Source organism: Aythya marila, assembly GCF_965140915.1.
Source record: "Aythya marila genome assembly, chromosome: 4".
NCBI lineage: Eukaryota > Metazoa > Chordata > Aves > Anseriformes > Anatidae > Aythya > Aythya marila.
Genome location: NC_139045.1, coordinates 36,665,704 through 36,686,423, shown reverse-complemented (window position 1 = coordinate 36,686,423; position 20,720 = coordinate 36,665,704). Strand labels below are relative to the sequence as shown.

The following is a 20,720-nucleotide window of genomic DNA, read 5'->3' as shown; positions in this document are numbered from 1 at the left end:
ATGAAAGAAAAAAAAAATGCTTATTGTCAGTTTCTAAACTAGTACTCTCCAGTGAGCTAACTACTAATTTCCTAGTATCTTTAATGAACACAATGAAACAATTATTACATATGGAGAATTTACCTGAGCCAGCTCTGTTCCTGAATTAGTTCCATCTCCAGAACTACAGGTCAATGGAGTGAAGCAGAATGGGCTTTCGTTCAGAGAAAAGCAGACTGATGATCCCTAGCTGTTCCCAAAGTCCAATGAAAAGTCCTGTTCTGCTGCACGTTGCACGTGCCGAGTCACCTAGTTAAGAATTATGAAAAGCTGTATCAAATGAAAGAGAAAGGAGAGGGAAATGGAACACACAGCTATAATTCACACACTAGCAAAATATAGATTGGCTCGATAACTGCCCATTCACTGCCTAGTTTTACAGGAATTGTAATAGATTAAAACTTCAAGGAGTAATTGAAGTACTCTGGAGAAGCACGTTTTTTGTTTTTATTTTTAATTTAGTGGGCAAATGTTCCCCAAGTCTAGACAGACGCATGACAGGCAATCTGAGAGTAGAATGGACAAGTGTGAAGGAAAGTGGGTCTATTTTAAGACACACATTCCAGATGTTATGAACAAGTCACTCATTTTCAGACGGCAGAGGTCTAGATCCAACTTAAAAAAAAAAAAAAAAAAATCAGGCAGAAAACATCATGTACACATTTATCAAAATTAAACATAATAAGTGAGTGGGTCTGAATGCGAGTGGGCAGTTGTCATGGCTGGTTTCCAGGTGGCCAGCTGTCAGTGCAGCTTCAGAAGCAGCATTTGCCAATGCTGATACTCATTTGCATCGCATGCCCTCGGAGTGCATCTCCAAATTTGCAAGACTCTGACACAACATAGCTCGTGAGTATCCTAAACTGGGGTAAGTGCTGAGGCAGGAGGGGAAGGGCATATACAATGAAGAGACTTGCCGACAAGCATTAGCGCACCTCAGCTTACTGGTTAAATCTACAAATGACACATTTAATACACTTACTTCTGTCACCGCCCTAGTAAACTGCTGTTCTGCAAGTAGGTTACTGTCACACGGTGTCAGTCAGATGAGCTTGGCACATGCTGTGAATTTCCTAGCACTAGCACTGCTTTATTAGCATGCACTAAACACGTGCCACGGTGCCTTTCTAAGTTCATCAAGACAGAAACACACTGGCAGCTGTCACTTCCTAACAAGGCACATATTTTTAAAATGTTGTGTTTTATAGACTGTGTGTAACTGATGAAGCGGATGCATTTTTAGAATGTTTTGTGTAAGAAAAATAACTCCAAACACTTTGTTGTATGCAAGAAAATACTGGCAAATTTATACAAATGTGTATTGCACACAATGCAGTCAGAGCTGGGTTCTCCCCTTCACTCACAAATTCTTACCAGAAACAAATACAATGTTTTTAAACAGGATAAAAGCAGGATAGTGTATCTCCTAAGGATACAAAAATCCTTTTCCTACTGCAGAATCCCCTACTTACTCACTCCATACACCGTGCTGCTTACCTCATACACATCCATGTTTGCAGAACTTACTTTTATCTTGGACTCCCATTCAAATCAGCAGAGCCCACCAAAACATCAGCCACAAGCTGTGTTACAACACGGATCTCCCCTGCCCGGAGGTGATGTCCCACTATTCTCTGAAATTAACATAAACCCATGCCTTCAGCGTTTCTGTGACTTCACCAAAAAAAAAAAATAAATCTTTTCTATTACTGACAGTGAAAAAGCATCAGAGCAGCACCAGGCATCTCTGTACAATTATACCTTTGGAACAAGGGGTCAGGAGGTCTGCTGAGCGGTACACACAGCAAAAACATCTCTTGGCTGACCAACCTCCTGTCTCTGACCCCACTCTTTCCTCTTGGCTTTCCAAGCTAGCAAAATATTTGAAAGAGAAGCCCTGAGAAGTGTTTCTGCAAGGTACCCCAGCTGGGGACTCCCAGAGATAAGAGAGCAGCACTGTGACAGGAAACAACTGCGGGAGGCGGAGGGGCTTTCTGAAAGTTGCAATGTTATAACTCACTTCATAAGAGCAAATTAGTGCTGGGCCCTGAACAGGTTAAGCCCTATTGAAACCTACCTCGACCGAGATACAAGCGCTGTTACACTCTTAGCAGAAACAGGGGGCACGGCGCACGCTGCGTTTCAGCTCAGCGTTCACACATCTGTGCTTAACTCTGAGCCAGCTTCCTTTTCAGGTCACCATTAAATCATTTTAATGAGCAAATTAGTTACATGCCACTTACAGAATTAAAAACGTGAACAAGCCACAACCAGGCACATCTATACACAGGTTTTACACGGAAGGGCCAGGAGCCTCCTGCAATTTTACACAGGGGGCCTTACCGACTACACAGCCCTGAGCTCGGAGAATCATTGCAGGGCCAAAGCTGAAGGCATCCTTGGGCATTGATCTGTTGCTTTCAGCCAGGCAGCAACCTGCTCGTGTGCCTGCTGTTGGTACTCACCATGACAGGCCCAGCACAGGGCCTGACCCCGTCCCGCTCCGGCCCTCAGCTTCCTCTGACCAAGGGCAGCCACGCAGCTGCCAGGTACTCCCCGGCCCCTCCTCAATGTGGTACTGAACCCCCAGAAAGAGGAACCGAAATTTTATAACCAAAGTAACTTTTACATTTCTGTCCACCATTCTCCAGTGAAGGTGGTTTTTTGGCCAAAACTGGCCAAATGGCCAAACTCTTGGTGCTGATGGCGAAGCCCACCACACAGCTCGGCGTTGGTCAGCCCCTCTGCTTGCAGCTGCTCCTTTCCGCTCTTCCTCACCAAACAAGCGTGAGGACAGCAAGGAAGGGGTACTTCTACCTCACGTTTGCATGGCTTCTCCTATCCAAATACCTTATTTCGCTAAGCAGCAGGCCCCAACCAAAGGAAGTGTTCCTGACCACGGCACTCATGGAGCCAAACAAGCCCCAGCTGTAACTGCAGGGCCTTTAACATCACGGAAGACGCAGGTGTGTGTGTGAAACATGAAAAACCTTGTTTCTGGCTCCAGAAGCTGCAGGGATCAGAGCAGCCCACATGAGGCAGCCAAACCGCTCCATGAACCATACCCACCTTCACCCTGAGGAGCCCCTCTTACTTGTTCCTGTTAAAATACCTCTCTTACTCTGCATCACTTCCACTGATGACTTTGATCTAGGCACGAACAGCAGCTGCACAACATCCATATTCACTACGCTACTGCGAGAGCCCGTGTCCAAAACCAGCTAATGATTTACCTGGAAACTGCACCTACCAGAGGGAGGCCGTGTGGCCAATACAACAGAACAATATTGACACAGGTGAGAGAAGCTAATTAAACATTTTAGACGAGAGTTACACAGTTCAGACAAGATACAACACATTCAGTTCTACAGCTGTATGATTTTACAAAATTCAGAGGTACAGAACGTATAATTGCAGGAGCTTGTAGGATATGCCCTTCCAAGCAGAGTTGTTGAAACGCTTCAACCATACAAAACATGTCTGAGAAGAATAAAGGACAAAGACAAAAGAACAAAATGCTTCCTACCTTTAATGGGAGGGCTCTGAAGCATGCTATTGCATCACAGTGGAGGAAGAAAAATGATATGGAATCCTTTCCACCAGAGCAAAAACAATCAAATTTCAACATGAGGACAAATAAGGATTAAAGCAGCTGCAACCAGCAGTGGCAAAGAGCAGAGCAATGAACACCAGCTGACCCCCCACTGGACCTGTGGAAGATTGCATTAACTGCCCATTTTCTCCTTTCTCCCATTCTTCTCTTCTTTTCTCATTTGGAATTTACAGGTCAATTTAAAACTGTATAGAAAATCATACAGGAAGGACCATGCACTCCATCTTTTGCCAGTGGAACTGATCGAGCACACAACATGCAGACTGTTCAGGACCAGTAAGGGAAATTTTTAGCTCCACTTGGAGAAGAACTAAGTTTGAGTAACACTCACCATTACTCTGAAAATTCAAGACGTGCTTGATTTTCAGTAATCTCTGAAATCAGTCATCAGTGCCTTCACCGACACCAACAGAAAAGCTTTATCAAAACTAAAACCACACGCACAAGCAGTTACAGGATCAGAAGAAAAACCAAAAAGCATTGCATTTACCATTTCTGTAAGTTGGGCAATGCTTCACAAAACTAAGTTCATTTTTCAGCAAGACTCCAGAGATGTTCCCAATTAAGAAAAAATTGTCAACATCCTAAACTTGGTCTTTTTCTGAATACAAATTTTGATTAAAAAAGATCCAAGTCAGGTGGACTCTGAACATGCAACCCCCTGAGCAGGAAGTGGTTCCACCGTTCACTACACCCTTTAATCAAGACCAGGGCCATTTATACTTTTAAATTAATTGCAAACAAATATTCTATTCCATGAGTGCAAAAGGAAGCTATTTTTATGTATGTGTATTTCTTCTTTTTTCTTTTTCTTTTCTTTTTTTTTTTTAATACATGTTCAAACCATGTTCAGTTTTCTTTAAGAAGCGAAAACAAACTGCCCTCATAAGCGAGGTTTTCTTTGATCTCATTTTCTCTTCCTTCCTCCCACCTACTACCAGAGAACACCACATGCTCATATATAACTAACTTGTACACGTTAGCCAATTGGTTTTGATGTGACTGTTCAAGTGAAATTACTCACATTCCTAAGTATTTGAAGATTATATTTTAAAATGGTGGCTCCAAAATCTGTTCATTGCGTTTGCTTGGGCCATGAGTAACATTTTTGAACATTTAACGTTAAGACTTTCCATCTTTTCTTATCAAAAGATGGGAAAAAAAAAAAAAAAAAAAAAAAAAAAAAGAAAAAACAGCGAACCACCACATGCAGCCCAAAAAAGAAAACAACAAAACCAACAAAAACCCGATTCAGGTGACGGCACAGCTCCTTCACAGAAAGAGCGTGCAATAATAGTGTTTGCTCAGCACATATCTGACGAAGCTGCTACAGCTCTTCAGCCTTCTGGCTGAACGATTTCCGGAAAGGAGCTCAAGGTTCAGCCGAGATATCGCACAGCACAACGTGTGTAGTTGCCAGCAGGATCGGGTAACACCTCCGTGGTGGACTCATTAAGGATTTAACAGGAGAAGTCACGTGCGCACTGAAAGATGGCTGCAAACGGCCATGCTTAATGCACTTCCCAGAAAACTTTGAGAGAAGGAAGCAAAATGGATTTACCCTTGGACGAGGAGGACGGCACTTTCACCAACATTTCTTTGGCAGATGATTCAGGTAAGAAGCTCTGGTTACCTACTGATACAATACAAATTCCATGGTCCAGATAACAATACCGTGCGAGCACACCGATCTGTAGATCCCAGTTATGAGGTACAATGCGGCTTTAGAAAACACCTTCATGTACCCTCACTTTTCTAATTCTGCAGTTGAATAAGCCTTGTGATTAATTAAGACTTGAGATTTCGGGGGAGGTGGGGCCTGCCAGAGTTTTGCTATAATAACGTATGGTAATATACATGCACCATCTGACAATATATAGCCTTTCATGGTTTAGAAAGTTACAGAAATGTTAGCAGTAGTTACCTCTTTCAAAGAAAATACAGATGTTGCTGGCCCTTCCACCTGAACATAGTGATGATCTCCGACATACTCTAGTGAGAGTTCACAAGAAGCAATGCAAATTAAGTGGTAACTGAAATGAGCAGATCCACTTGAACCCCAACTATTAAGCAGTAACTGTTTTAAAGGAAACTACAAAAAGCAAAGATTGCCTCCCCTTGCCCTTCCAGTTTGTGGAACAGAAATGATTTGGAATGGGAAGTACGATAGCTCTACATACTGGAAAAAATTGAGTTAATTGACAATAATTTACTTAGAAAGGTGCAGCCAGAGTATCAACTTGATCATATCATTGGCCATCATGCAGCTGTGCTAATTTACACCAGCTAGAAATTTGGATTGCTGATTAACGAATGCTACAAGTCCTTTATGTTTTATTTTTCAAACAGAGGACTGTTTTGCTTTGTCTGGTTGTTTTAGCTTAATGAATTCAGTGTACTTGCTGCCTTTACCACGTATTTTAAAAAACCTCAGAGCGGATCTTTAAAATGCCATAAGCTCATCCAGTGCATAGCCCCGTGCTGATGTCATGAGGCTGGCCCTTCACAGTCAGACGAGTCTGCAGACACTGCCACAAGCTGTGCTGTCGGGAGAGCCCCCTGCTTCTGCAGGTCTGGCTCTTTCTGTGCGAGAAGGAGCGGAACGGTGAGGGAAAGCTGCCCTGCCACACGGCTTCATGACTCGCCGCACAGCCGGTAGCGTGGCAGGAAGAGATGAGGGGCAGCACACAAGCTTGTCGAGGCTTCGCGTGGCAGCCACAGTGCTGCATGAGCTTGAATCTGCCTGGTCTCAGCTGTTGGTTTTTTTTTGATGTGTTGCTTGCTTGGTCTCTCCCCCAAGCCTCCTCTCTCCTCTAACCTCAGCATCCTTGCAGGTTGGAAAACGTTAACACGCATGAGAAAACACAGGCAGAAAGTTAAAACCTCTCTCGTTGGGACACAAACAAAGCTTCTTTATGCAAGATCTGATACCAATACCAGAGCTTCCACCACCCCCAAGAGAAATGGGGTGGGGAGAGTCACTCACAAGTACAGAAAGAAATTCAGGGTAACTGAGAATAAGTGGTGTTTTCAGGCAAGCTTCTAACGTGAAGGCATATAGACAGAATACAGTAAGATACGGGGTGAATACGATAGCCCTGGTCCATTTTTTCTGCCAGAGGGCAACACCTAGAGGCCAGAAAGACAGGTGTAAGAAATTTTTTAATCTATATCAGGAAGAGACTGTTATATGCTTTCTAGCAAGCAGTCTTCCTTTCCTCTCCCACCTGAAGTCACAACCAATTACCATGACTTTGGAGCACAGAGGCTAACAAACAGAGTGGGTCTCGCTGCTGTAACTGCCCGCCTGCAGAAGAAGATTGATTCCACAAGAGCAGGGAGGACAACAAAAAGTTTTATACAGTGAGACAGAACATGTTTCCTTAAGATGGACAACAGAATCTCAAACAAGGACTAAAGAAACAGGGCTAACATAAGGCTTTCCCCCATCTCTTGGAGCATACTGACAAAAATACTACGCAAGGACAAGCAGAACAACACGCTATGTATGCACAGTCTGATAACCTAATTGGAAAACAGCCTTCATATCAAAGATCCTTTAGTACACTGAAAAGCTGTTGTGGAAAAGCAACAGGGGTTACTGAGCCTGATTAACTGAGTGCAATCCATGAATGTTTCATAGCTATTGTTCTTTCAAAACAGCAGCATTTTTCTAGTTGTTAAATATACAGGTATTAAAAAAAAGAAAAAAAAAAATCATTCTCATGTAAATCAAGATGAACATAAAAGGGCAGCAAGACAGAAACTTCTCAGTCAATATTTGAATAGCAATATCAAAAGCACTTGAAACAAGGGAAAGCATTCATTAACAGCATTTGTTAAAAGGTGAAAATATTTTAATCTTTAGTGAAAGTAATACCTTTTTCAGTAAGAAACTCAGCACTTGATAGAGTTCCCTCAAAAGAAAAGTACAGCAACAGAGGAAATCAAACCAGAAATAAAACAAAACAGGGAGATGACACCCAACACCTGCAAAGATTTCTGCATTGCTCTTCTCACCAACGCTCAGTAAGTCAAGTTTCTGTTCATTGCAAGGAACCCAAAAATTATCTTTCCTATTTTTTCCCCTCCAAATACAGTTTCCAGAAAGCCAGTTTTAATGTCTGCATTTCTTACACATAACCCTCTTAAAAAGCAGAAACGACCCCCTAGATGTTCAGGCCTAGCTTAAAGAAACGCAAAATAGTTTTTCATCTCCGAGTTACCCATCAAGCCTTGTGGAACCTCACTAAAAAGTCCTTCCACAACCATTTGTACCAAACCTGCAGCTGGTGATTACAAGGAAGATCAGACAGTTCACAGGCCAACATGATGTCATGCACGTTGGTGTTCACAGCCTAACACTGCAAGGAGTTCAGTGCTTCATTCTGTTTAGAAATGCATTTTGGTGGAGTTAGCATAAAAATGGAAACATCTGCACTCCTGCACAACCTTGCAGAAGTCAGGATGCGGTTTCATTGGAAGGAGGACCACTTCAGCATTAAAGAGAAAACAAGGCCTTCTAGGCTTCCTTTCTGTAGGCTTTTCTAAAGAAAATGGGTTTTTTCCCCACAACTGAATGCACACAGGTTACCTCACCTGGCAAGGATCCATTCTCATATGGGGCCTAAAGAACTGCCAAAGCCTGGTCAATAAATAGGGACAGAGATGACACTTAGAGCAATGTAAGCCAAAATAGCTGTTCTTTTTCATAATTTGATTTGGTTGGAAAAAGCGCAAACTAAGAACTACTCATATTCTGCATCTGACAGAAGTCTTTCTTCAAGCTGTACATGTAAATTTGTACAAGGACGTTCTGTACTACAAAAGCCTTTTGAGGGTGCTGGGAAAAAGTAACAATAACTGCACAGAATTCTAGCGTAGAGCAAGATGAAAAAAAAAATCCTCAGAGGCTGTCATTTCTGCAGAGAAACAAAATGCAGATTTGACGCAAAGGGTGTGGCAGGGAAAAAGTATGAAGCCAATTGTCATCCTTTTCATCTTTTTCTTTGTGGAAATATTAAAGGAGAAAAAAGTACAGCTCAAATAGAAAACATCTTAGAAATATGTACAATATCTTCTTCTGTTAATGAGAAGGAGAATACGTTTCTATTCTAATGGTGAACAGTGAAGCCTCTGTCACCAGCCGGTTTACACAGGCGCCTTTGGTGCCTGTAACGGTGCCAAAAAGGAAGTGAAAGGCTTGTTGGTTTGCACTGTGTACCATGGAAAAACAGGACATACACCAGACTTTTAGAAACGAAACATCTGAAAAATGTTTGTCATTAGCAGCAAGGACTGTTGGAATTGGAGTCCAGGGCAATGAGATTGACGGTGTGAGTGAAACCTCCTGTAGCTTTGTAACTGTGCAGATACATGCATTCAGGGTAACGATTAACGATGCCTGATCTCCTAGGGAGATTGTTGCTATTTTAAACAAAAAAAGGTTTTGCAGTGACATTGAGTAAATTAATTCCTTTTGCCAGCAATGTCAACTAGTTTTAGGAAATCTCAATTGGAACTTAGGATATGTGTAAGTATAGATAATTGCATTTGTAAAGTGAGAGGTGCTGTTCTTCTAAATTGAACGTAATATAAGTGACAACACCATGAATGCCCCCTGGCTTTGACAAAATGCCTTAGAAGATACAAAATGAATTAGTAAGACAGAAAGGGATTAGCACTGGATCTTGATTGGTTCAGATTTGACTTCAAGAGCTCTGACACACTGGTAAAAATTACAAGCTTTCTTTGTAACTCTTCAGTCAGCAACCCACTTACCTGAAGCGAGTGACCTAGTGTGTAAGTGCACAAACAGTTTAATAAACTCACCAGCAGAGCATTACTGAGGGCAGCGTTCAGATGTTCCACCAATAAAGAGAATCCTCTTATTTCTTCTTAAAACTGCACTCTGGATGTCTGACAATGGAGTCACGTTGCTCCACAAGAGAAAACAATTAATTTCCAGAGTTTGTTAATATCATTTCATTTTCTTTAGACTGTATTTCCTCTGAAGTAGAAAGCAGTAAGTTCATAAATAAAAACAAAGCAGAAGAGCTCTGTGAACACAGGTTACACCAAATCAGTTTGCCACGCAAAGTGACCCGATTGGCACAAACCTGTGCGTAATTAACGTTTACCCCACTACTGCTGCCCCTCCATCCTAGGGTTTGAGATGGTGTTTTCTGTGAGGGCATAGACAAGAGCCAGGGTCAGCACTGCCGTTCGGGCAAATTCATCAACGGAAGGGGTAAATACAGCTCTCATGTGAAGTGTATGAAGTCCCTAGGCAAGGCTTGCCACGCTCTAAGAACAAACACGCTTCAGGAACAAACAAATTATTGACTGTAACGCCCCCACTGTAACGCAGGCGGGGTCGCAGAGCGGGGCTGAGGGGAGCCCGGCCCCGCTGAGGCGGCTCTTCCCGCCCTCCCCTCCCGTCGCCGCGCAGGCGCGTTGCGGAGCTCGGCGCAGGGCTGCGGCCGGGCCGGGCCGTGCCGGGGGCTGTGTGCGCGGGGCGGCCCGCGGGGAGCCTGAGGTGGGGCGCGGCCGCGGGGCGCGGGGGGAGGCTGCGGGGCCGAGGGGAGGGGGAGAAGGGGCCGGAGCGTGCCCGGGGGGGGGCGTTATTTAACGGGGGGGCCCGGGAGGCGCTTCCAGAAGGATCCGCGCCGAGCCCGGCCTCGCTGCTTGAGGCCGGGTGCTGCTGACCGCCGCTCTCCGCTTCTCCCCCCGCAGAGCGCCGCTGGGGACGACGCCGGCCGGCCGCGGGGACAGCCCGTGCTGCGGGGATGAACGCGGAGATGGACGGTAACGGCGCGCTGCGTGCCTCTCCGGCGCCGGGTCGCTGCTTCGCGTGGCGCCCGGCGCTGCCAGAGGTTGCATTAAAGCTCCTGTGATTTGTTGCAGCTGTGGAGGCTGAGAATCAGGTGGAGCTGGAAGAGAAAACGCGGCTTATTAACCAGGTTTTGGAACTGCAGCACACGCTCGAAGGTTAGCAGTTTGGCTCCTCAGGTTTTTGATAAGCATGGTGTTAAGCAGAAGAGGAGAACCTTGCTGTTCTGCCCTGTCCTAGGCTGAGAGTGCTGCTGTCTGGATGTGTGTCACTTACGTACATGAAGGTACATAAACAAGGTCTCAGAAGTTTTAGTGATGCCAGCCGCTTCCCCCTCCCTCTTTCTGCAATGTATTATTTGCTTGATTCTGATAATACACAGCCTTTGAGTCTGCTCGTCACTGGACTTCCATTTCCAAGTAGCTCAGTTTGCAGTAACTTAATTCAAAAAGTCAAGAGAATACAGGTTAGCAATTAGTTTGTGTGACACGCTTGTCATAAAATACTATACTACAACGTAGTTTAGGGAAAATGGGTTTCAGATAACACCTGAGAGTAACACAGTGGGAATACCTTAAGGTATTCAAGGTAATACCTTAAAGCAGTGTTTCACATATTAAGAGATGTGAATGGTTTGATGTAGGAACATAAAATATATTTGTTATTATATGCAATACTGTCTAACTTTTTTTCTTATAATATCACCTTTGCAGATCTCTCAGCACGAGTAGATGCTGTTAAGGAAGAAAACTTGAAACTGAAATCAGAAAACCAAGTTCTTGGACAGTATATAGAAAATCTGATGTCAGCATCTAGCGTTTTCCAAACCACTGACACAAAAAGCAAAAGGAAGTAAGGGTTGACTCACAAATGATGTCATTGTATTGCTGCTGTCTTTTTTTGTTTTAATTGGCATAGGCTTCATGAGCTAAAATACCTTAGTTTGTGGCTTTACTGGATACCTGAAAAGCATAAACTTCAGTGATAAGCAGAATTAAGAACATCATCATGAACAGGAGACATAAGTTTGTATATTGTTAAGATTAAGCAATGTGCAAATATAGTATAGAGATTTACTAGATTTTCATATTTGTTTTAAATGAGCATATCTTGTTAAAAACTGGATTCAGTTTGTCAGGTTAAACGTGTATGTTGGCTCTCTTTGAGGTCTTAGGGTAGTGTTCTTGACTAGCAAAATAATAGTTATAAAATGGTGTTGAAAACTTACTTGATAAAACTATTCCAAGTCTAATGGCATCACCTTTTTCACCTCGAGTATAGTTAGATTACTGTATAGTACCGTCCATATCTCTGCAAAGTAACTTTAAACAGAAGCCTATAAACCAGTTAGGAATTTTTGTGAAGTAGAAACAATACGACATAGTTTGCAGGGTTTGCATACAAAGTTACAAGATTTTTTTGGAAGGACGAAGGTAAGGGAAGGGGAACAAGGATAAGCAATGAGTATCAGGTAAATACCAAATTGATGCAATATTAATGTGTCTCATTTGCAAGATCTACCCTTCAAACTGTTTTTATTTCTTTGTTTCATCAAAGTATGATCATCTGCATCATAATGTATGATCTTCCTGAAGTTTTCCAGTTGTGTAGTTAACAGATACAAAAAAAAAAAATATCCTAAGTAATAAGCTTGACAGAAATAGAAAGCCAGCAGTGTTCTTCCTCATGCTCATTGTGAACAATGTGCAGAGAGGTAGTAAGAACAAGTCTTTCCTTACCACCTTTTTACTTTGTTCCTGAAGTGCCAAACTTGTCTTTGCTTCAGGCCTTAGAGCAGCTGTTTACCTGACTCAGAGCTAGCTGGAGCTTGTGAAGCACCTCCTGAGGCGCAGCACAAAAACATCCAAGGCACGAGAGGCAGCAGCAGCTGTTGCCTTAGATCTGTGCTGCTCTGAGCAATGCCTAGCATCAAGGTATCCTGTTTTTCACTGGCTTGGTTTTGCTAGAAGGTTTTGGAAAGGAGCTCAGCCCAGATTCTGGGCACCAGCACTTCCCATAGAGGGGTATGTCTAGCATCATCAGTATTAAGGAAGAGCAGAAGCTGAAATACAAAACGTAAGTTTTAGGTCAGTACTCGGTTGCATGTTTCACCTTGCCATATAGCACCACGGCAGACCTGTTTATGGATGTTACCTAAAGCTGAGGTCTGTCTCGTAATGAAGCTGTTTTACTTTAGCTTTTAAAAAGAGGAAGCCATTCAACTTTGTTGTGATGGATCCTGTAAAATAAAGCTGCAGGAAGTGAATCGGTGGATGTCACGGCAGAATAAGTCCATCTCAAAACACACTTCTTGGCAGCTAAGTGCTGCTATTTCTCAACTGTAAGCTGATAGTGTGAGGTCTCCCCCTCCCAAAGGAGAGTCCTCCCATACAGGTCGGTATAGCACTCACTGGAGTGTCAGCGGAGTCAAATGACTGCGAACAAAGCACTAACAGTTTGTCTCAAAGGCTGCTTACGAGTCTGTGTCAAGAAATCAGATTATGAAGAAAGTTTTACCTGCCAAGGCACAAGTGGCTGATACTGTTTTTGTCACAGGGTCCTATAACCATCTAACATTACTTGTGAATGTCTCTGGACTGCTTTGTCACTTTACTGCCAATCTGAAAATTTGATTAAGTCCAAGAACTTCTAGCAGATAGAATAAATTGCATGGCTAGTCCAGGGTTCGAGCATTAAAAAAAAACACCCAAGCACTTGACTTCTAAAAAAATTTATTTCATTATAGCCATCCTAGCTTTAAAGCTGTGTCACTTCCACATCTCCATCTGCACTGTAGGAGATACCCACAAACACCAAGTGGCGACAGAGCATGCACTTTGTTAGACTTCAGCAATTCTCCCAAGATCACGTAATCTTAAAATCACAGTTGTGTATTGTAAGATTGGATAGTGATATTTTATCTATCGGTCTGTATATAGTAGTCATTTCATCTATATACCATTTTACATCCCACTGCTGTGGCCTTCATTTAACTTATGAGCATTTTAAAAGATGTTGTATTTCTGACTTTACACTAAATAAAAACTTGATTTGTCTCACTTTGGTTCAGTATTTATAAACCCTAAAACTTCCTGCAACTATCTGTAGTCAGAAGGTGGAAAAGTAGGTTTGCTATTATCTTAATTGTTTCTACACAGTTGAAGTGTCTGAGAGATGAGATGTAATTATCAAGAGTTGAGATTAAAACTGGGTTAATTACCATTTTCCATAAGCTTCCAGTTCCTGACTCACTTGGTATTTCCACCCATGAATCTTAGTATACTTTGCTGTTCAAACTAAAAGGAAACAAAACAAAACAAAAGGCTTGGCAGACAGCATCCACTGTTTTCAAAACTAAAACTTGCCAATCTCTATGTGGGGTTAACTTTAAGTTGGAAGATTTTACCTTTTCCTATCCAGTTAGCTAGCTCTAACATTAGACAGGAACTGGAATTCTTATTTCACCATGCCTTTATAACAGAGGAAGCTAATAGGAGGAAATCAAGTTGGAAGAAGCCAACCCATGTTCCCCCAGTCCTACATAGCCTCCCCTGAATGTAAAGATTCTCCATCTGGGCCTTGCTGCTGTCTGTAAGGCTGCCTGACTCAGCTGTGGCATAGCTGCTGGGAATGCAGGCTGTGGAGGTCGGCTGCTCATGTGGTTCCAAAGATGACTGACAGCTTTAATAGCAAGGCACCCTGTAAGAGGGTTATCATTAGTTGATTAATTTCAAAGCACTTTCAAGCAACCAGGATCAAGTACTTTTCTTGAAATGTGTTTGGTGATAAGTGAGCTACACTCACAAACTACAGGATAAAATCTCAGAGTTAAAAGTATCAACAGAAGGGTTCCTCTTTTGCCTTTTTTCTCATCTAGAGCCTCAAGTCCACTAAGCTCTGATACTTCTCCCCTAATTACTAGCGTAAGACTAGATTCAAGTAAACTGATGTGCATGAGGATGTCTTTTATCTGCAGGTTCCAGGTAATGGAAGTCATTAAGCCAGTATTAAAGAGCGAGATAGGCCTTACAAAGCCAGTACTGTTGCAAAGAGCACTCTCGAGTCATGACCTCCTAAAACAATTTTACCTGTAATAAATGAGTCTGTCCTTCTTGAAATAAGATACAAAAGATACTGATACGGCATCAATGAAGACAAATCCAAGTTCAAGAACTTAAGGGAAGACTAACATCCCCTATAAGGTGACCAATCCCTGAAGTAACTATATCATTACCAAGAAATCAATGTGCAGTGATTTAAAAACAATTGTCGTTGACTTCATATGCTGAGAAGATATTTCTTTTTAAGTGAACGGACTTCTTGCCAGTCACAAGAAAATTTGTCAGATTGAATATAAACTAATGTATTTCTCTGGTTTCAGCATATGACTGCTTTTGCTAGCAGTTTACATACCACCAGTATAGGCAGCTGCCAAGCAGCAAGAGGATTCCAGTAACTGGTTTTATTGTTTGTTTTAATGTACAGTTGAACTATTTCAATATACAGTTGAACACAGTAACAAAACAAAGTTTTTCTTATGATGCGCAGTTTATTTAAACTATATTAAGAGAATGCCCAGGTACTCACATCTGTAAAAAAAAAAAACAAAAAACTTAATCCATCAAAAATTTGTATCTATGTTAATAAATTTCATGTTAAGCAAGAATTATTAAATATTTTCAGGATGTAATGTACATTTAGCAAGTATTCTATAACCAAAGCCTATACCGTTCTGGCTTGGAACGTGAGAACTATAAAAGTTTGAAAAAAATCATTTGTATTTCAGTTCTGTAGATTTGATATCTGCATTCAAAAAAGCAAAACAAGTCACATTAGTTAACCACTTGTTCTATGAGTATTCTATTTTGAAATAGCTCTTAAAATACTGTAACCAATGTCTAAAGTGAACAGATGACTACCCATGTAACAGTATCAACAGAAATAAATAATGTACAATAAAAATTGTTACTAGCACTAAATCATCATACAAAAACAATTATTGCATTTAGCTCTGCACAGGAAAAAAAACACATCTTTTCTCTTAGCAGTGTGAACTGCTGTAGATGCTACATCTATACCACAATCCTCTTTTAGCTGAAATGTGTCAACAGCTAAAATGTGTGCTAGAGCTGCAAAAATATTATAATTTATTCATGTTTTTAAAAATATTTAGAGTAAAAGTTTATCTCCAACTAATACTAATTTCTAAGAATCCTCAAATCTTAAGAATCTTAATTTTTAAATCAGTTGGCCAACTTTCAATTTCACTTTTATTCTAGATTTGAAGCATCAGCTAACTCATCACAGATGGTATTTCCTCTTAAAAAAGGGAATCGACGTTTGGGAAGGTTAAAAGAGGTTAGGGCTTTAAAAGAGCTTAAGTCGCAATGAGTCTCATTTCTCCCTTCAAATCTCAGGAACCTGCAGGCTATCAGGCCCGCTGCAGTGACATGCCAGAAGTTACTATTCTCTAGACCTAAAAATACTAGCTGGAAATAACTCAGTCCTTTCGTACTCTTCTTTTGCGCACTGATTTCAGTGGACCATCTCCAGAACTTGTGCTTTCATCATCTTCTTTCATCTGAAGAAAAAAAAAAAAAGAGAGACCATTTCAGCACTAGCATCTTAAAGCAATTTTAATTTAATTATTGAAACTGGCATATTACTTTATTCCCCCCCCAGTCATAGTATCACCTGCTACTACACTTAAATGATGGATTTTTTTTTTTCCCCTTCAATATTACCCTAGTGATAAATGAAGTGGGTAAAAGGCTTTTCCTTTCTATATTCAGAAGGAAGAGAATAGTGCATCTAAACTAACACCAGAAATTTGGTTTTGTCCATTTACTCAACAGTTTAAAAGCATGGACTTTTTAATGACTATAGCAATTTCCTTGAAGTGCTAATCTTATGCTAATTTTAATTTCCACTTCTTAAGCAAGAAGCATTTAAAACATTCTAACTGCCTGCCTTGGAGAGGTACAAATAGAACAAACTGTTCTTAAATCGGGTGTTTGTTCTTTGGAGTGATTGGCTTCGAAAGGTCCACAAAAAGCCCTCCCTATAGGAGCTCCATTCAGAGACAATGCATTGCTTCCTCCCTTTCCTGCATCTCCCAAGGGCAAGCGCCTCGTTCAGAAGGCAGCACTTCCTGAGTGACAACATGGCACACGACATCTCCAAAGTAGGTCACTAGCTAAGTGATAGAAACTTGTACACCCTGCAAATGCCCAGATAAGAGCAAGCCATAAGCTCACCGTGATTGATACTATGTAATGGAATATACATGTTCAGATTGTGTTACTACTTTCATAAAGAATCACACGCATCTTAATAGGTTCATCAGACTGTATTCCTAGGTAATGCACAAGAAAAATGAGCTTCCTATGGGAACAAGAGGAAGTACTGAGTAATGGCTAAGTAATGAAGAATTTCAGTGCTGAAGCAATGCAATCTCATACAACGTACACTCTCAGAGAAGTTTTATATAAAAAGGATTTAACATTACATTAAGCAACTCCCGTCATCCGGGAAGACAATTATCTAGGGAGTCAAAAGCACAAGATGACCAACAGAAATACTGCGAGTGAATATAAAGTGTTTTAGACATACTATAGTTTCTAAATGGAAGTATGATAAGTGTCTGATTAGCAAAAAAAAAAAAAAAAAAAAAAAAAGGACAAACTCCATTCTATAATTTTATTTTCTGAAAAATAAATAAATAAATAAAAATCAGACTATCTGGTCACTGAATTAACCTGCACAAGAAAAATGAAACTGCAGGTGCTGAATTCAAAACCACTTATCTTGTTCAGCCTAAAACCTTACTTTGGAATAATAATGGTGATTAAAACAGATAACTGAAGGCTTATGGCTTTTCTAGATCTCACAGAAGGACTATTCTGTTGGAAGCAAATGTCCAAGCAATTAAGTAGCCTGATAAAAAAGACTGGACACTTACCTTGGCATCTGATTTTTCAAACTACAATTCAGTTACCAACCTCTTAAAAACCTCAATCCTGTAAAAACTACACACTTGTAGCAATAGTTCAAGTTTAGAGACCTGCAAGATCACTCCTATACTATAGCTGTATTTGAGAATAAATACCACCTCCTGGCCAAAATGACATGGAAAGAGACTTACGTCACAAGCCTATACAGAGTACAGGAGGTGTGAAATTCAAGTAAGAACACATTCCCATCACATAATATCTTATATGACTCAACAGACAAAAAAACTTCTTATAGGTTAATTGTGCTTTGTTAGAATTGTGATGATGGAAAGAGGCAAGAAGAAAACAAGGGAAAAGAACTCACCTCATCTTCTGAACCAGATTTATTTGACTTATCACCTTCTTCTTGACTTCCATCTGCAACTCCGTTTTCTTCCTCTTCATCAACATCTTCAACACCTTCACCCTCATCTTCTGCAGGACAAATTAATTTTACTTTGTAAACAGAACTATATAAATATGAACTGCAGACACACTAGTAAGAAAAAGAATCATGGAATCATAGAATGATCACTGCAGACAAACTAGTAAGAAAAAGAAGACAGTTTCAGTTTTAGAATGAACTGCTTGTTTGCAATAACCCAAAAAACCATGAGTGATAAAGAGAATAGAATTCTTATGAATTGGTATAAATCTATCACTGTCAAATTTGATCTCTAAATTTAAAATTTTCAGCCTAGTCTCTTTTCACAATAGTATACAGTCTGCCGTACAGTTGATTTCCTTTAGGGAAGTCCTTCTATTTGTCACATTAGACAGTTCTAAGAGCAGACATAGGACCAGATGAAATAGGACAACGTGAATATCCCAAATCTGATTTAATTCTGACTCAAGTAGCCAACTACATACTAGAGTCATCAGTCACCCACCTCAGGGGATACCCACATCCTAAGGGATCTTCCTCGTCAGCATGGAGTTCCTTTGGCATACTGTTTTGTACAGCTGTTGAGGGCTAAGCAGCCTAGCACTTACTCCAAATTTATGTATTGTTCCAAAGCAAAAACTAGCCAGAAAAGCACTGTACTCCCCTGTAGCTCAAGTACGTCCAGCTTGTACTACTAGGACAAAACCATTGACACAAAGCTGTCAGCTTTCTGCGAGACCTGCCGTCAGGTAGATCTACGAATTGAAGAGGACTGGGGTGAGGAGGAGGGGAATAGCTTTCTACTCTCTAACAATTCCCTGGATAAACTATGGGCTAAAACAAAGCAGAACTACCTTCTACTTTCTTACTGAACCTGCGCTACTGCACTGAACTAAAGGGAGCAATGAATGCACCACACAGTGCAAATTCTAAGCTGCTCTCTGATCAACACAGGTTACTCTTCTGGGGTATCTATATTCCATACATTTTGAGAAGGTGACCAGGCACCCAACTGTTCTGATTTCCACTTTGGGCCTCAGTACTTACAAGCTGACACTCCCACGCCTGCATTTTAGCTATCTATGTTCGTTAAAAGAACTTGAACTCAGCAACCACAGCACGATTCAAATAAATGTTACGTGGGTTTGGCATTTCTCTTCCTTTACTTCAAACTGAGAACTCAAAGTGAGAATTCCCAGAAACTGAGACCCGTTTGCAATATGTTCTATCAAAGAGTAACAAGAAATCACAGCTACACCTGACAACAAGGATATGAGATGGCATATTACAACGGAACAGGCTCAATTAAAAACAGTAATTAAAATTAAAACAGCAATTAAAACAGCTGTAAAGGATGACTACCCCAAACATCGCTCAATTCTACTTTTCTCATGTCATGCCCCATCTCATAAACACTACTTAAATGTAAAAAAAAGATAAATATCTGAACTTCTTAGCTCAGTAATGACCAAACAAAAGCATACAGAAACCAAAAAACTTAGCTCACAGTATACTAGTAAATTGAGCCAATCAGTTGAGCACAATTAGTTAAGGTCTAAGAGTTTTCCCACCTTTAAGAACACCTCATACATGTCTACACTAATATGTCCCTACTATTGGCATCAAAAGTAGAAATATGACCAAAAAGTGGAGTCCACAGTCTAAGAGAAATGTAGATAAAGATTTCTGTTCTAAAAATAAATTCTTAAGGGAGAAACATGGCAGAAAAAAAAATATCACAAAACCTTTGCTCATATTCTGGTCAAGCAGTTAGAAATTTTAAGTGATACAAATCCAGAACCTCCTGTAAGCGTTCATTTCAGTAGAGTGGAAAAAGAAAAAAAGTTCAGGCATCAAAAGTACTAAAAGCCCAAATGGGATAACTACAGTATTAACAATTATATATTCTAATTTATTCTAATTTAATCAGTATTTTATATAATTTCATGTCTGTAACTTAATAAATAAGGCTCAGACTATGCCCCTGAAATTCCTTTTCCTGGCAAGATTCTTTTACTCCCTGGGATGTTTTTTCTAGAGGGTAAGGAATGCCAGGAGAATAATACAGATGACTGGACAAGTCAAGAGCAGATCACCTTTTAGCTATGCCACAAAAATTAACATAGAACACAATAAAGAATTCAGTCCCATGGACAGTGCCCTTCAAGAAGCACTCTGCCAGCAATTCATTCTCACTGGAGCCAAAGAAATCTACAAGTGTTTATGAAACTTGCAATTGTGCCATGCTGTTAAAGTCCCTGTGATAAAATGTCTCTCAAATCATCCAGTGTTTCATGGCTCAAAGCCAGTTACCTTCAACTACAGGAAACAAAGAAGCAGATGACTACAAATGAATTGCAAAAGTGATTAGGATCCAAACGAAGAAACTAGTACAAAAATATTGATGACTACAGATACCATGTTAAGAGATCTCACAGGAAACTCACATCCATATCTGATGAAGGCTGGCATCCACCAGCTTGAAGTTCTACCATCAGCAATGAAGCAGAGAAAAAAGAGAAAGGACAGACCGTTCTCAAGTCTGGGCCCAAACTACTTCCCTTTCCCAGTACCTGAAGGAGAAGCCTCCCTTTCCATCTTCTGCGTATCCTTTACCAACTCTCCTTTTGTCTCCTCTGGTTCTCTTCTCTCTGTAGCAAAAAGAATCATAGGAAGACAGAAGACAAATACTCTGTGCTTTGAGATACAAGGAGGCAAGAGAGTGATGGAAAGAAAAAAAGGAAGAATTCAACCTGCAAACATAAGAGGAGGCAGAAAGCTAAGGGAAGCTAAGCAATTATTTTTGAAGACACAAAAACCCAGAAAGTCACCTGACAGCAAAGTATAACCCTTTCCTCT

General features: G+C 40.8%; 2 protein-coding genes across 7 annotated transcripts in view; one reads left to right on the top strand and one right to left on the bottom strand.

Annotated features, from left to right (window-relative positions):
- The first annotated feature begins 5,119 nt into the window (after positions 1-5,119).
- On the top strand, positions 5,120-13,543 carry SCOC (short coiled-coil protein). Its single transcript, XM_082758997.1, has 4 exons — positions 5,120-5,267; positions 10,388-10,459; positions 10,559-10,642; positions 11,198-13,543. Exons 1-4 carry the CDS (start codon positions 5,204-5,206, stop codon positions 11,338-11,340), a joined length of 363 nt encoding a protein of 120 aa, XP_082615123.1. The 5' UTR covers positions 5,120-5,203; the 3' UTR covers positions 11,341-13,543.
- Positions 13,544-14,918: 1,375 nt separating this feature from the next.
- Positions 14,919-20,720, bottom strand: part of CLGN (calmegin) — a 28,185-nt gene continuing 22,383 nt past the window's right edge. For 3 of the 6 annotated variants that reach the window (XM_082760242.1, XM_082760243.1, XM_082760244.1), the window contains 3 exons: positions 20,435-20,512; positions 17,802-17,911; positions 14,919-16,065 (listed from right to left, as the gene is read on the bottom strand). In XM_082760242.1, the coding sequence (XP_082616368.1) occupies positions 15,985-16,065; positions 17,802-17,911; positions 20,435-20,512 (269 nt within the window). In that variant the 3' untranslated portion in view covers positions 14,919-15,984. The remainder of the gene's footprint in view (positions 16,066-17,801; positions 17,912-20,434; positions 20,513-20,720) is intronic. The other 3 variants (XM_082760246.1, XM_082760245.1, XM_082760247.1) reach the window with 3 other exon arrangements.

Excerpts from the sequence above, each read along its gene's own strand:
- SCOC (XM_082758997.1), top strand. The coding sequence starts at position 5,204 with ATGGATTTACCCTTGGACGAGGAGGACGGCACTTTCACCAACATTTCT. Across the intron at positions 5,268-10,387 it reads TTCTTTGGCAGATGATTCAG|AGCGCCGCTGGGGACGACGC; the intron begins GTAAGAAGCTCT and ends CTCCCCCCGCAG. Across the intron at positions 10,460-10,558 it reads GATGAACGCGGAGATGGACG|CTGTGGAGGCTGAGAATCAG; the intron begins GTAACGGCGCGC and ends GATTTGTTGCAG.